General features: G+C 43.9%; 1 protein-coding gene across 1 annotated transcript in view; it reads left to right on the top strand.

Moving 5' to 3' along the window:
* The window catches only part of DOCK10 (dedicator of cytokinesis 10), a 200867-nt gene that overhangs the window by 53726 nt on the left and 129839 nt on the right, over positions 1-17302 (top strand). Inside the window, exon 2 of the mRNA XM_045294740.1 lies at positions 3905-4024. Within this exon, the coding sequence (XP_045150675.1) occupies positions 3905-4024 (120 nt within the window). The remainder of the gene's footprint in view (positions 1-3904; positions 4025-17302) is intronic.

Below are 17302 nucleotides of genomic sequence, written 5' to 3'. Positions count from 1 at the left end.
GGGGGGGGGCTTTTCCCAGGCATGGAGGGTTTCAAGAATAGCTAATGAAATTCATTATTCATTGGAGAGAGAGTAAGAGTAACAAAAGCCCTATGAAAATTCCGTCCAATTCAGGGTAATCTTGGCACATGCCTCATCCCAGTTGGTGCATTTCCAAGAGAAACAGACACATTAAATTCAGGAGGGACAACCCAGCTGTTGTTGAAGCTGTAAATCAATGCTGCTCAGTTCCCTGTTTCACTCAAGAGCTCCTCAAGGAGCAGTCGTGAGAAACTAATGGATCCCACCATCCTTGCACAGATCTGCCTCATTCCCCAAACACTGAGCAGACAACTCCCGTGCTCCAGAGAAAATTCCTGGTTGTATGACTTGGGTTAGCCCCACCACAGATGCAAAAATTATCCCTGGGTTTTTTTTCCAAATCCCAGGAACTTAATACTACGCGATAGATCACTGGTATTTTTATTTATACACTTCATAACCACAAAATGATGGCACACTGACTATCTTAAAAGCAATAGCTTGATTAATAGATTCCCTGGAAAGATAGAGCCTTATTAAGATATTCCCTCAATGGCAAAAAAGTAATCCATTATATGACACATATCTGCTAGGCTATGTCACCCCATATCAACACTTCCTCTTTGTGTCATTTTAAACATTAAGAAAGGCTTAGTAAGTGTCATCCATTGATTGAGTCATATATTTTAGCTTGATAGAAATACATAAAAATATGTCTCCCAACAAATGTTGTCAGGTTGTGCCTTTTACCAGGTATATCAAGGAAAAGTTTGGATTTAATTTATTTGTGTTGTTATTAATAGTCTGTAACGTATGCACTCTGATTTGTTTTATTTTACTGATTTTGTACAATTACTTTAAGGTACTGTTTGGGCCCCCAATAAAAGGTCTAGAAGATTCTGCTTGCCACCAACAAGCTTATTGATGTCCAAGTGTAGGATAGATGACAAAGAAAATTTCAAAAGACAGGAAGTACCAGACCCTAGACGCTTTCCTACATCTTTATGTCTTTTGCTGCATGTCAGACACACCCTCACAACAGAAGAATAGAAGAAGCTTCAGGAGAAGGCAGAGGTTTGAGGCTCAAAGGCGTTTAGAGGCAAGTTAGTGGTATAAGCATGTGCCTTTGTAGAGTTCAAGGGTATAGAAAACCACTGCTGAGGGAGGCTTGCCGCTGGACTAGATAGCATTTGTACTACATAAGGACTTTTCATTCCAATTTAAAGTAAAGTAAAGTAGATGTCCTTGTGAAAGCCAAACACATCTCAAGCCTGAATTTGCCTTTGGGCTAACAATGTGTGAGTGTTGGAGTTAATTTTGCGTGGGAATAAGGCTGTGGGTCTTGAGTGTCTACGGAACTGATGGCGTCAGAAGGCGAGGATTCCACTGCTCTGTTCAGTGAAGTTTGGCGTCAAGGTTGTATAACCTGAATTATCCTCACTGGTCAGTTTTCAACCTCAGAAGCAGGATAAGTAGCTGTGCAGTATAGAAAGCTTGGATTCTGCATCCTTGCTACTTCCCATGTGGTTCCTGGACCAGCAACGTCATCACCACCTACCTGGAAGTTTATAAAAAACAAACTCACTGCCATTGAGTCAATGCCGACTCATGTCAACGCCCTGTGGGTTTTCAAAACTGTGACTTTTTAAGGGAGTAGAAAGTCCACCCTTTCTCCCATGGAGCTATTGGTGGTTTTGAACTGCCGACTCTGCGGCTCACAGCCCAACTCCTAACCACTACCCCTCCAGGGCTTAATGTAGGCACCCAGCCCAGGCCTATTTTGAAAATTTGATAAATCCCATGCTTATAAAACATAGCCTTTTTAAAAGGGAAGTATCTTAGAAGGGTAGCTTTTGTTTTGTTTTCAACTCTCAAAGTCTTATCAGAGTGCCCTGCTATCAAATATCAAGTGTTCCACTAAATGGATTATGCTGGGAAATTCAATTTATGGTTTCTATTCCTATTTCCTTAACTGCAAGATGAACTATCTGGCCCAGATGTCCAAGCACTAGAATTGCCAGATGAAATACAGAACCCACGCTGAAATTTGAGTTTCAGATAAACAAAAGATAACTTTTTGGTAGAAGTGCATCCCAATGACTGCATGGGAATCTGCCTACATTTTTTTATTTGTGAAATCTAACTGATTCGATGGCACCTAACAACAACAGCAAATCGAACAACCTACCTAGAAGGGTCCCTTTAATAGTCACCTACATGTGCTTAGTTTACTACTTAAGTATTCATGAAATGGGTGGCTTTCCACCACCACCATCTCTCCCAGTGCAGAAACTGTATGGAGATGCTTGTTCTTATGACAGTGTATTTATATTCTGTGCTTCTTTCTGAAATATTACTGAAAGATTGATAGATAGATATAGATATATTGGAAATCCTCCAAATAAACCTTGACTGGCACTTGGAGGAGTTTTAGCCATGATTCAAGTTTCACTGAAAGCCCTTGGGACCTTACTTTACCAAGAAGGCCTAGCAATTGCAGCACCATCTGTATTTTCCAGGGTGCTGAGGCCTGGCAAGCAGAGAGGCTGGTGGGCAGCATTTGGTAAAGTCGTTGATAAGAAAAATGAAGCAAAACCCAGAGCCAATGCATAGATTCCAACTGAGCGATCACTTTGGCTTCCAACTTTTATGGCCACTATGAGTTAAAATTGGCTCGATGGCAGTGAGTTCACTCAAGTTACCAGGAGCTCAAAATTAACCCAGGGAAATAACATTTAAGGAAGCATTTGGTATTCTTGATTTGGGAGTCAATTTTTCTCAACTTGCAAATACCATCTGGTTTGAAGCGAACACATCAACCCTATAATGAAGCATTCATACCTTCTCCCACCGGAATTTGTTTCTTTGACTCCATGGTCCAACTTCTTCGATGGGGTTGGGGAGGGGGCTGCCTTTTCTCGTGACTTCAGACTTTCAATGCAATGTACTATCTGGCTATTTTTTTCTTCAACTCTTCTCCATTTTCACTGCACTGAATCCATAATAGTTGTGCTGTTCAGTTTGAGTAGAGAATTATTTAGCTTCTCTCCATAGCAGCAAGGAGGCTAAGAGCCAAGTAATTAATCCTGGCACGGGATCCATGCTTTAGTGACAAGGAAGGCGGCCTACAGTACTTAGATTGTTAGCAAGATGCCAACGTTTTAAAACTGGCCCTAGTAAGTTTCAGAAGGAAGTGCCCGACCCAGCACACATGATAGTCATCACAGTACTACAGTACATTAAGCAGGTGTTTCTGCCTGTTGCCAAAATAGCATCTACAGAAATAGCTTTGCTATGAAAGCCATAGGCGAAGATACCATGAACTGTGGGTGTTTGGTGTGCTCTTGAATATTTTGGGATCTTCCCATCATTTGAGGGGATTTGTAAATAATGTTGATTGGCTTTGTTCTAAATGCTTCATCACTCTGACTCCACTGGAGGGATTGGGCAATGTCAAAGTCTGGTTGGTGGAAAGAAATAAAGTCCAACACAGTGCTGAAAAAATATAAGACTATATGAATTGTTGTTATTGCCAGGTGCCATCGAGTCGGTTCTGACCCATAGTGACCCTCTGTACAACAGAACAAAACACCCCCAGTCCTGCACCATCTTCACAGGTGTTCTCATGCTTGAGCCCGTGGTTGCAGCCGCTGTGTCAGTCTGCCTTGCAGAGAGCCTTCCTGTTTCGCTGCCCCTCCACTTTACCAAGCACGATGTCCTTCTCCAGGGTCTGGGCTCTCCTGGTCCAAATTTCAGGAGCCAGAGCCTTGCCGCCCTTGCCTCCAGGGTGCATTCTGGCTGTACTTTATCTAAGATGGATGTGTGTTCTTTTGGCAGTCCCTCATCTGAGTATGGAGCCATAACTCACTTTCTTTTCCTACAGCAGGAAAAGCCGAGGCTCCTGGAGCCCTTGGACTATGAAACGGTCATTGGAGAACTTGAGAAGGCCTATGGGAACGATCCTCTTCGCGATCTCCTGTTCTTCCCCAGTGACGATTTCTCAGTAAGTATCCCCTGTTCGAACTAGAAGGTTGTTCAAGATGCTCCAGAACTGGGTTGCTATCTGCCCTTGTCACTTTACTGTCGTCGTCACATCAGCAAGAGAGAATACCCAAGGGCTTGCGAACGTTAGATGGGTCAGCGGCTCAGTGACTCGGGTGCCACTTGGACATGAGGCCTTGGCATTCTGCTTCGGCAAAGATTCTAGCCACCCTTATGGAGCACACTCATATTCTGGAATAGATGGGTTCCCACGCAAAGCATCGAAATTAAAAGTTTCCAAGCAACTAAAACCAGATGGCCCCAGTGTGAGGATCTATTGGCACAAAAGATGCAATTCTTAAAGGCATCCACATTCTTAAGAGTCCACGGATATGGAGATGTTGGGAGGAGTCCTGTTGATGTAATGGCTAACGCACTTGACTGCTAACCCACGGTCTGCTGTTGGAACCCACCAGCCCCTTCCCAGGAGAACTATGTGGCGATCTCCCATAAGGAGGACAACATTAAACCCTATGGGCAGTTCGACTCCGTCCTGTTGGGTCAGTATGAAGCAGAATCGATGGCAGAGGGCACAAGGTGGTATTGATAGCAGAGGGGCATAGGTCGCGATGCCCATCTCCATGGAACAGTTTAGCAGCTTGGGTGTATATTCTTTAGTATAGTGCTTGTAACCACAGAGGATATCGCTGGATGGTGGTAAAGGGAATCATTAAAAAGGAAATTCGTTTTCAAAACACATAATAAAACTATCAATTGTGAGCTTCCATGTATCCGATTAAATAGGAATTTGAGGTCATTGTAAACATATATAAATGACGAATATCTCCCTGTGCCATCATCTCAGTGGACAACTGGTAGCCTCTCCTGTTTATCACCCTAAATGACAGGTAGTTTCGGATGTCACAAGCATCAACACCTGCAGCAGATAAAAGGCAGCTCCATGACAACCCTGGGAACAGGCTTGTCCGCTGAAGCTTCTGAACTTACTTTCCAAACAGCCTCAGAGGTTGCTTCCCCGGCCTCCTGCTTACCTTTGAGGAAGATCTAGTCTCAGCATTCTGAATAGTTGCTTTACCACCTTCTTTGGTATTGTAATTAAGAAGAAGGTGTATGGTCATGTATGTTGTTCTTTATCTCTCTATCCCCAGTCTACCAAACAATTAAAGAAAGGAGACAAATTTGAGGTAGGAAAAGTGAAACTTTTGCTCTGTTCTGGTTTTGTTTTGATTGGCTTGGATATTTTAAAAAATAGCACCTCTTTAGCCAGTTGGAGGGGAGCTTAATTCACGTGGTGTTTGGTTAAATCAGGCCACCAGGGCTTAAACTGGGAGAACATACTTGAAGCATATTAAAAAAAAAATTTCCATATCCTTATTATTGTTTGTAAGGTTGAAGACAAACCTTGATGTGTAGCCACTTTCTATCAGATACCCAAACAAGCCTGAAATTTGAGATGCCTTTCCTTCTAGCTCTGTTATATAGAAATGTCCCTAAAACTACCCAAAGGCTCTCCAGCTCAACTGCAGAGTGAAGAAGACTAGAGAGGATGTACGTTTGCATTACAATCGATTCATCCTTTAGCAACCTTCAGTGTTCATTTGAGTTAGAAACTGTCCATGACTATTATTTGACTGTGATATCTTTGGTGTCATGATTATAGCTGTGATTGCCAGTAAGTTGGTTCCAGCACCCAGTGAACTCATGTGCAACAGTGGAACAGTGCCCAGCCCTGTGCCACCTTCATGGTGCATTAGCGCGCTTGAGCTCATTATTGTGGCTCTCATGATACCTTCCAAACTTCAGGGTTCACTTTCCTGCCCTAGATGAGACAAAATTCTGTTGTGATCCATTGAGTTTTCATTGGCAAAATTTTGCAAGTAGATGACTCATCCTCTTTTTCTAGTCTGCTTTACATTGGGAGCTCTTCTGCAACCTGCGCTCCGTAAGTGACCCTACTGGTATTTGAAATACTGGTGACAAAGCTTCTTGCACTAAAGCAAATGTAAGCCACCAGTGAATGACAAACTGACAGGTGGTGATATAAACAGAATACCTAACCTAACATTTATTTCACCCTCATGAACCTTCCAGTAAATCCACAGAAGTCTTTTTATCCATCTGCCTGCTTCAAGCCCTTGTAGCTCACCATTGCCTTCAGGGTGCAATACTAACAACTTAGTGTGGCCCCGAGACCCTTGGGGCTTGACTACACCTCCTGTTGATCTCTCACAGGTGTGTTTCCTCCTCTTCGTGGCTCCCTTCCACCACAGACAGTCAACTTTAATCTAAGGTGACCAGACGTCCCACTTTTAGCGGGACAGTCCTGATTTTTAACAACTTTTCCCATGTCCTGTGGCATTTTTAAAAAGTCCCGATTTTTTGAAAGAATGCACGACAAGCTAGGGTATACGGCTTTTGGCTGCCATGTGGCTATTTCGCCAGGATATGACTTTTAGCAATGGTGTCCCGCTTTTGTCCCGCTTTACCAATGTTAACATCTGGTCACCTTACTTTAATCCCAACTACAATGAAGTACTTGCACAGTCCCCAAATGCCTCTCTGGAATGTTATAACACACTTATAATTATTATTAGCCTCTATTTATTTAACAAATAAGAATATATCCGCATCCTCGTGTCTCGCTCTCTCCTTGCCATCCAGTTGATTTTCACTTAAAGCTACCCTTCAGGACAGGCTACATCTGCCCCAGGTGGGTTCCTGAGATGGGCATTCTTTTACGAGAGCAGAAAGCCTTCTCTTTCTCCTGCAGAGTAGCTGGAGATTTGTGGGGAGCAGCTCAATGCAGAGTCAACAGTCAGTGGGCAGAAATTATCTTGTTCTAATGAAAATTGCCTTTTTTGGAGAAAACTCAGGGAAAAAAATAAGTAAGACAGGCTCATCTTTCTCCCTTGAAGCCACTGATTGGTTTGAACCACTGACCATGTGCTTGGCAGCTTGATGTGGAGCCCACTGCGCCACCTAATACTAGGGATTATATTCACAGACCCCACTTTCCTTTCTTGAAACACTCCTGGAACTTCCCACTTCGTAACCAATTGATTTACTTTTGGGGGGGGGGGGTGCTGCCTCCTGCCATCAATTATGCTTCATTGAACAAGGCAGTGTTTCCCTAATGATTGCTATCTGCCTAAGGCTCCTAATAGATTTCCTAAAGGAGAAACCATGAATTTTTACTGTGTTATGGCTTACATTGTATCCCCACCCCCAAATATATATTATAAATCCTAATCCTGGAAGGAGGGGGGTCCAACCCAGCAGCGGCTACCCAAACAACAATCTCTATGTTCAAGAAGTGTCCTGTCATCCAAGAGGCTCAATTTCAATATCATTAAGTTACTGACAAATAATGATATCGTATTGAATAGTATTACCTTGAAATTTGCTAGTTACGTTCATGAAAATTGTTCTCGCTATTGCCCAAGGGTAGCCTGGTGCCTGCTGTAGCATGGCCTATGAGCCAAGAATGACCTTGACAATTTTGAATAGTTGTTAAAAGGGAGGATATTTGTGATATGTGAAAAATATGAAATCCATATTTCAGGATCTGTAATTAAAGGGTTGCTGGAACACAGTGATGCCCAGATGTGTGGTGGCAAAGGTATAGAACATATGACCTATGTATAGAACTGAGACACATGACTCACACAACCTAAAATAGTTCCTACCTGGCCCTTTACAGTAAAAGATTTCTGACTCCTACTATTGAGTACAGCTACATTAGATGTTTTCCTTGGCTGACAGCATTTAAAGCAAACCTCTGCTGTAAGTTCTCTCTGCTGTTACCTGCTCCATCCATGGCTCGTGTCCCCTTGCCCTGTTCCATGGGTTAATCCTCGAATAGCAGGTCAAGCTTCTTTGGATGTGTGTAAGGAATCTCTATCCCCCCAATAGGAGGCAGCATTAGAATGACACCTTCAATTGTAGGGCACTCCAGAGGAGAGGGTAGGGTCAAAGCTCCAAAGCTGCCACGCCCCCTCCCAGCCTGGTCAGTGCAGCCTCGCCCTGTAGATTGGAGAATCCGGCTCACTTCCAAGACTCCACGTTACCAAGCACCCACACTTGCAGCAGACATGATTCATTACTTGGATTGTTTAATCAATATTTATTCATCACCCACGGGGTGCTGAATATAGAACAGCTCTTCCCAGACATGAGAGGCTGACAAGAAAAGCACAGCCCTGTGTTTAAGGAGCTTGTCCCTAATATGGAGGGAAAACGGAGCAGATTCAAAATGAATATGATCAGGGAGTATCAGGCAGCAGGGCTTCTTCACCTGGTACTTGATACACTGCACTTACTCACTGCCATCGAGTCTGTGCTGGCTCATTGAGATCCCATAGGACAGGGTAGAACTGTTCTTATGAGTTTATGAGATTCCGCCTAACTGTTTATGGGAGTAGAGAACCTTGAATGCTGGTGGTTTCGAACTGCAGACCTTTCGGATCCCAGCCCAACTCATAACCATTATGCCACAGGAATCCTCCACAAGTTTTTTATTATTATTCTTAAGCACTTACCATGGCAGTGTTCTCATACTGCAAACATGGACTTGCATGCTCATGTTTCTCTCTATTCTCTAGTCTTGAGCTGCCATCACCCTTTGTCTTCTGTACACCCCCACCCCACCCCACAGTGGTCTTTTAACTGGCCTTCCTGCTTTCTCTCTTGCCTCACTTTGATTCATTCACACACAGTAGTCAAAGCAACATTTAGAAACACAAATCATGGCATGACTCTGCTTTGCCGTCCCTTGATTCCCCATTGCCTTAAGACTCAAATGTCCCTGCCATCTTCTCATCTCTCACTCCCCATTTCTTGGTCCTTTTCCCAACCTCCCCCTAATCAATGGCTACACCAATCCCTATCACTCTCTGTTCTCCAGACTTTGGGCGCTAACTCCTGTTGGGGCGATACGCTCTCTAAGTGGGCCTCTCACAAGAGGCCTAGTTGACTTCCCACCTATATTCACCCCTCCCACTAACTCACTCTTTCTTAGCTCACACCATTTACTCCTGGGAAGATCTGGCTTTTCTGGTTTCCTCCTTGATCTCCTCTTCCTAGCCCTTGGCACATAGCCTCCAGGAGCAAGGGAGATTGTGTCTATCATGACCACCGCTGGCTCCCCAGCGACTAGAACAGAATGGTTCTTGGCACAAAGCAGGTGGAGGTTGGATACTCGTATCATGAATGAACTTGAAGAAGCACACTGCTGTTATGGTGGGGCAGAAATTCGAACATCTGAGGGACTCTCTAGGAGTCATTCTGAAATGAAATCTGTACATAGGCAGAGAAAAACGTCATCAGCATGCTTTAATGATTGGGAGCCCAATCATTTATTTTTTTTTAATACAACTGACATGTCATCTTTAAAAAGCAGCACTAAGATCATTATCTTCCTTCTCCAAATCCTCATTCTGGTGTCTGGACATTTACCAAAGATTAGCTTTCTCCAGGTCACACTTGAATGTAATTCACTCACTCACTTACTTGCGTCTTTCACTAGACAACGGAGAGATCAGTTCATACTGAGTCCATGTCCGCCACACAATGCCTGGTTTATGGGCATTCGGTGAAGGACAGAGCATTCACTGTCCTGGACGCAATTATGTCTCAAAGCAACTCTGTAGGCAAGTAGAACTGCTCCTTCGGGTTTCCAAGGCTGTGAATCTTTACTGCCGGAGATGCCTCATCTCTCTTCCACAGAGGGCTGGTGGGTTTAGACCACCCTCCTCTGAGCCAATAGCCCAGTGCTTAACTAACTGTTCCACCAGGGATCTTAGAAGGGACTGGAGAAGAAGCGTTTTCTTTTATCTTGGTACACCTGGTAGTAACGATCCTCCTTCGATGTTGGACTTATGCACTGCCTGCATCATAACAATTCACCAGGAGTAAGCAATACACAAGCATGTATGAGCCTATACACTTAAAAAAAACCTACACTAACTGCAATAATCCTGTTTGCCACTCTTGTTTTTTTCTTGATTATCTTTAAAGTTGGTACAGGCTCAAACACAACAAGGATGGCGCAGGCCCCAGCCATGTCTCGTCTATTGCACATTGGGTTACTCTGAGTCAGAACAAACGAGGCAGGACCTCACAGCAATAGAAACAATAGAAACAGGGAAAATGGTTTTACAAACATACGCACATATCCATAGTTTTAAAAATAGAAAGAAATTTAAGAGAAAAAGAAGACTCAGCCACCCAACTATGACTTTGTCAAATTGGTCTGGAGGGGGAACAGTGTGAAGGACACACTGAATCACGTTATCCAATGAGGCAGCTGAAGTCCAGACCCATTCAAAAGAACATGAGCCGAACTGAGAAAGTCAGAAATGAGTTTCTTGTGCTAAACAAAAGGTCCAGAAAGCCCGAAGTGGACTCATTTCCATGCAGTCTAGAACTGTCACCAAGAGGGTATGGAGGTCGGAAAGCGTGGACCTCATTCACTAGGGAAAGGCTGCAATTCGTGACGTTTTTGGTGAGTCATCCCACGAACTGGACTGCCTCTTTCTTTCTTTCAGTCTCAGTCAGGACGTTCTGCTGAACATGTTCCCCACGGTGACCCTGCTGGTGTTTGGGATGCCGGCGGCATAGCTTCTAGATTACAGCACACAAGAGCCACCCCAGTAAGATACATAGGCAGGTGCGTGATGGGAGACCCTCGCAAGATGCCAGCACAGTGGCTGCAACAACAACCTGCAACGTAAGAGTCCTTGTGAGGATGGCAGGGTTCATTCTGTTGTAGGAAGGGACGCTGTGAGTCCGAGCTAACTCAGTAGCACCTGACAACAGCAGAGGAATGACCAACTCGCTGCCATCGAGGCAGTGCAGACCAGGGCGACCCAGGAGTACAGATAGGGTACCACCGTGACTTTCAGAGACGGGAGCTCTTTAGAGAGTAGAAAGCCCTGTCTTTCTCCTGCAGAGAGACTGGTGGTTTGGAACTGCTGACCTTGCAATTAGCAGCCCGACTCCTAACCATTAGGCCACCAGGGGTCCTTACAACAATGACAGGCTACACTATTATCTATATTTCATTCCTACACATGCTGCTCTATTTCAGCTCAACTCCATGGGACACCTTCTACTGCGAATACTCATCGTAGAATACTCATCTCGGATGGACACGTGGTTGTCTGGTTGTATGCTCCTAATGTGATCCTGTGTACAAGACAGAATCTTTGCACATTCTTACTGAATTAAAGAAGCTCTTTAGAATCGTACCACTATACTAATCTTCAAAAATTCAAGCAGACAAAAACCTTCTGACTCACAGCAACCATATGTGGGCTTCTGAGACGCTAAATCTTTGTAGGAGTAGAAAACCTCATCTTTTTCCTGCAGAATGGCTGATGGGTTTGAACTGCCAATCTTGTGCAACTCAATGCAAAACCTCTTATACTAGGAGAGTTTAGTGCATTGTACTAATCTTCAGAGAGTTAATATTTATTCCATCTTGTGCACTTGTTATTTCCAGCCAATGCCCAGTTTCGATAGAAATTGGAATAGCAAGAATCAGGGTTTGATTTTTTTGCCCTCCCATCTGCTCTACATCCTTGGTTAAGAACCGTTGTAAACTCATTGAGTCCTGTCCAACTGGCCACTCTCTATACAGTTTCCAAGACAGTACATTTTTGAGAACAACCTCATCTTTCTCCTGGGGAACAGCTGGTATGTTTAAACCACTGTCTTTGAAGTTACATTACCCAAGGCTTCACACATTGTGCTACTAGGGGTTCTTTAACCTCAGCTTCACTTGCTGGTACAGGAAAGGCATATCATTACTTGGAAAGAAGCTAGCTAGACAAGAGCCATGGCATAGCTTCCATAAACCACCAATATGAACGCGAAGCAGTGCTGACTCTTGAAAGGTTTCAGGCCTTCAACACAGTGCAGTTCCAATTTCCAAGTCAAAGATCGATGTGACAGGATAGCAGCTTGTCCCTGATCTTCTCAAATCCTACCTTCATATCAGGGTTCTAATCGTCATAGTGCTCTAGTCGTCTCAGGTGGAACCAGTGGCTTAGTGTTAAGACTGGATAAATGATGGATTCCAGGGCTTGTGAATTGTGGATTCCTTGCTTATTCTTATATAGTCTGTGCCTAGCTATAAAGAGCGTCTGGCACCTGGGACGTCCAACCCCAGCCACATGGGTCATTTTATGAGAGGAAGCAGAGAGGCCTTAATAGGTTTTAAATGGCAAAGCAGAAAGGTCACGAGTTCTCATTTTTCTCTGCTCGCTGCTCTTACTGAGACAGAGCTTAATATTTTGTAAGAACCTGGACATCTTTTTCCTCCTTGGCTCCTGAATGGGGCTAGCTGAATTCTCAGGGCTCAGAGAGAGCACACGCAGCATTGTCATTGCCATTTAAGAGCTAAGTCATAGTTTGTTTGTTTGATTTCTAACTCACTTCAAGTTATATTTTTGCGTTTGCTAGCTGTTGACACTAAGATTTGGAAGGACTTTGAACCAAGGATGGAGAACATTAGGGAGGACAGAACTCAAACTTGACTATTGCTAGTAGAGTTTCCACCTAGAGAGAACACTATTGACTGGACACTGCTATAAGTATTAGGTATGAAATTTGAGGGAACCTAGAGTATTCGCTTGCTTAATGTAGTAAAAATGTGGGAAGCCTGTTCTCTCTTTTTTTTTAATCGTTTTATTAGGGGCTCATACAACTCTTATCACAATCCATACATACATCCATTGTGTAAAGCACATTTGTACATTCATTGCCCTCATCATTCTCAAAACATTTCCTCTCCACTTAAGCCCCCCCGCATTAGGTCCTCATTTTTCCCCTCCCTCCCCGCTCCCCCCTCCCTTATGAGCCCTTGATAGTTTATAAATTGTTATTTTGTCATATCTTGCCCTGTCTGACATCTCCCCTTACCCACTTTTCTGTTGTCCGTCCCCCAGGGAGGAGGTCACATATAGTTCCTTGTCATCGGTTCCCTCTTTCCTACCCACTCTCCCTCCACCCTCCCAGTATCGCCACTCACACCACTGGTCCTGAAGGGATCATCCGCCCTGGAGGGAAGCCTGTTCTCTGTACTCAACATCACACTAGAAACATACGTCCACACCAAAACTTATGCATGATAGTTCACAGGAGTATTGATAATAACCTCAATGTGAAAATACCTGCAGTGTCTATAAACTGGCGAAGGAACAAACACAGAGTGGAGTGTTCGTGCAGTGCCATCTGATTTGGCAAAAAGAGCAGATGTTGTGCTGATACAGGCCCCAGCATGGGGGAAGCTTGAACGCATTACCTGAAGTACAAGAAGTTAAAAATAAAAGGCTGGATCTGATAGGATTCCATTTATACGAAATGACCAGCACAGACAAATCCACAGACACAAAAAGTGGATTAGTGAGTGCCACTGACTGAGGAAACGGAGAGTGTTTGCTCACACGTATGGAGCTTCTTTAAATTGCTCTGTATGTTCAGGTAGCTGCACAGCTCTAAGAATATACCAGAAGCCCTTGAACTGTATACTTTCACAGAGGGGGCTTTAGGGTGTTTCAAGTACACCTCAGTAAATACTGTAAATGAGATTGTATAATAGGAATTGTTGTTAGGGTAAGGCAAGTTGATCTTGACTCACAACAACCCGTGTGCTAGAGTAGGACTGCCTCATAGGTTTTTCCAGGTGACTGAACTCTTGACAGGAGCAAATCATCGAGTCCATGTCCCACAGAACTCCTGCATGGGCTCAAACCGCCAACTGTTCAGTTAACCGCAAAGCACCAGAGGAAGAAAGCAACAGAATCAACAGCAACAACAAAATACACATCTTCAAACAATAGATAACCCTAGGCACACTAAAGACCATGTCAAAATTTATTTCATGTGACTGTTACCTTTTATTTCCAAAAGAGATTTGATGAGGCTTGCTTTTATACAAGGAAAAACAAGACAAAAGCGTTGCCCTTTCATCGATTCAGACTGGAAGTACCTCACGTGTTTTGTTGAAGAACTGTGCTCCACACGGTTGTCAATGGCTGATTTTTCAGAAGTAGATCACCAAGCGTTTGTTTGGTTGTTTTGCTGGGGTTCTGAGGTGTCCGTGGGTGGACTTGAACTTCAGACTGTTCCGTGAACAGGCAAGCATGTTAAACCACTTGTACCATGAAGCTTCTCCTTCTCACTTAGAGATAGCCGTGTGCATGGCCAAGACCCCATGCATGACTTGGTTGGATGGGACAACCGTTGAATTAGGAGCCACTGTTCACGATTGGGCAGGAGCCTTGGTGACATAGTGGGTTAAATATAGGTCTGTTAACTGCAAGGTCAGCAGTGGGTTTGGGTTCGGGTATTTTGTTCGCTGTTTGCACATTTCTGACATAGTTCCACTTTGGCCAGACAAGAAGGACCTTCTCTTTTTGAAATCACATTCTCATATATCTAAAACAATACAATAAAACCACAATAAAGGTATTTTTCTGGATTTGTCAGAAAGATGGGGGGGCAGGGGAACCCAAGCAACTAATAATAATGTCTGTTGAGTATCCCATAGAACACTCAGTGTCTCCCTCTGAGGAAATTGGATGAAGGTCACTTTTAATCACTGGCATCAATGGGACTTGCTAACGGGGTGATGGTTCCTGGTCCTCCTGGGTGAGACTGAGACACTGAGCGGGTGGCTTCCCAAGCCGGGACTGATCGATAGCTGGCGGCACCTTCACTGATGGCTCTCCTTTGGAGCGGCTAGCTATTACACTGCCAACCGAAGGAGCCTTTCTGCCCCCCAGGATGGGGGAAAACAGCCTCTGTTTTAGACTTTGAGAGTGGCCTTTGTCCGATTGTGGGCCAATTGAGAAACGGCCCTGGCGTGATGAGAATGAAGTGTCTGTAGTTATTTTAGCCACTCGCAGGGGGACTGGGGCAGAAACACAGGACTCGTCACCACCAGAGAGCAGAGACCAGGAAGGGACCGGATGCATCCCATGAGATCTGAACATTTCAGAAGTAAAAGTGCAAACGCGGGCCAGCTTGCATCATTTCACAGCAAATACTGTATTTCCCAAGGCCTCCTCGCTGAACAATAGGCCCCTCAGAAAGCTCGACCAGCAGAAGAGGAGCTCGCTGGGTGCCAAGGCGCCCCAGATCCGTTTCATGCTATTGAGCTACACTAAGTGTCGACCAATGGGTTACTAAAGAAAAACAGGAAGTCTGTTGTGGCCAAAGCAACTTGTAGTGGTCTGAAAGCGTCTGATTCTCAGAAAAGAAATTCTTAGTAACCATATTAATGCCGTTAACAAATGCGATTCTTTATCATCTTCTCCTTATTTGATCAATTTATGTTGGTGTCAACAGGGGCATGTTAAAGAAATCGAGAAGAGATGAAGGAGCACAGTTCTCCAAATGAGAACACACTTCTGAAGCTTTACCGTGGGCTCCCAGTGTTCAGGACAATGCTCTAGTAGTACAGCACGATCAGAAAGAACAGCAGGCATCATAGGCCTGTTTTATATATGTACCGCTTGCCTTACCCTGCTGTATGCCGTAAAATGCATTAGATATACAACAAATACATACATGCAGCTAAAGGAATTTTCAGAATTGTCACGTAGCCACACGAGAGTGAGTCAGCCATAATTGTCTTATTTTGCAAAGAAAATGCAGTTCAGATCTAGAAGTAGTTGCTCAGCCCTAAAGCACCTGCTCAGGCTATTTTTATTGACCCGGTGTCATATATTTTCAAATGAGCGTTAACGGACATGTATGTCGGGTCCATCTTTTCCCTGTGAGGTCACTAATCAGGTGATTATTAACGAGGTTGTTGCAAAACTGAGCTCATAGTCTATTCACTTCCTCTTTATGAAAAAGAAGGCAAAGCAACTTCTTAAACCAGCTAAGTACGGAGTCTGCTCAATTATGCTACATACCAGGCCCTTAGCAAAGCAATACGTTTATAGTTTAACTGGACAGGATTTTAACTGAGCTGGACTTTGAACCAAGTCCCTCCAAATGACTTTAAGTATGTTCTGGCATCAATTATTACAAATAAAAAGAAAGAATCCATTAGGATAATGGAAAAGACCATGTATGTGTATAAAATCATTGTTTTAAAATAATGGCCAAAAGGGAGAAACTTTTGGATTTAGAGAAAGCGTATCTCTAAGAGATACGCAATGTCATTTTCTTTGCAAACCAAGTAAGTTAAAACGTTGCCGTAAGTTTCCAAACAGGAAACAGAGGTATGCCTAGATAACGGCAATCCAGCACAAACCCCAAGAGCTCATTGCAGGCATAATTTTTAATCTCCTATTCCGAACGTTTCAGCAGATGTTAATCATGGCTTATCTTCTATCTGAGTGAATCACATAAAATAAGCAACATCCAGGAGGAAATGCAGAAGGAACTTGCGATGTAAACTCTAAATGGTAGTCCCTCGGCTGGACCTGGTGTCCTTCATAGAGGAAGCCAGGGCTCCACGTGTGTGAATCTTCTCTCACCCTGGCGTGATGGCTGTGACCGTTTAGACAGGACTTCCGAGCTCTGTTCTCGCCATCGTGGACAAATCCTGGGGCACATGTGTCCAGCCAGAGCTCAAGGCCCTCCAGTAGTGGTTTTGGATTAGCAGAAGTGACCCAATTACAATGAGTTTGGGTTCTGTTGTTGTTGTTTTAATGTATCAGAAAATAGCTTTCTGATGATTTTTCGTCCTCTCTTTTTTTTCAATTCACATGACCTTCTTCCTCTTTCCTTATGACCAAGCCCATGATCTCCAACATGCACGTGCTTGCTTACACAGAACTGCAAGCACCAACTCACTCACACTGACACGCACACAAAAAAGCACCATAACCACACACACACACACGCACACACAGTGACTCATCCAGAAAACACCTGTGTATTCATACACCACTCAATAGCCACACGTTCTAATACCACATACCACATACACACGAACTCACAAACCACATCCTTAGACAGATGCACACTTGCATCTCAAATCCACACATTCATTACGCACCATATATGTACCTACTTGCATGTGCACACACACTGGTTCAGCCACGTATGACAGTTCCTGTGTGCTCATAGAGAAGCATGCACACACATATACACACAGACCATAAACCATACACATGTTCACACAGACATCGCACACCAACAGAAACAACCAGACACGCACACAGACCTTTTGACACACACTCAGCATATATAACAAATCCTCTTTTGAGGACTTTGGTCACGGAGTTGACTTCAAGAATGAGAACAAAGAGAGATTTGA

This window comes from Echinops telfairi, unplaced genomic scaffold, assembly GCF_000313985.2.
Source record: "Echinops telfairi isolate 266 unplaced genomic scaffold, ASM31398v2 ScPeMD7_3;HRSCAF=10, whole genome shotgun sequence".
NCBI lineage: Eukaryota > Metazoa > Chordata > Mammalia > Afrosoricida > Tenrecidae > Echinops > Echinops telfairi.
This window is presented reverse-complemented; position numbering and strand designations above follow the sequence as displayed.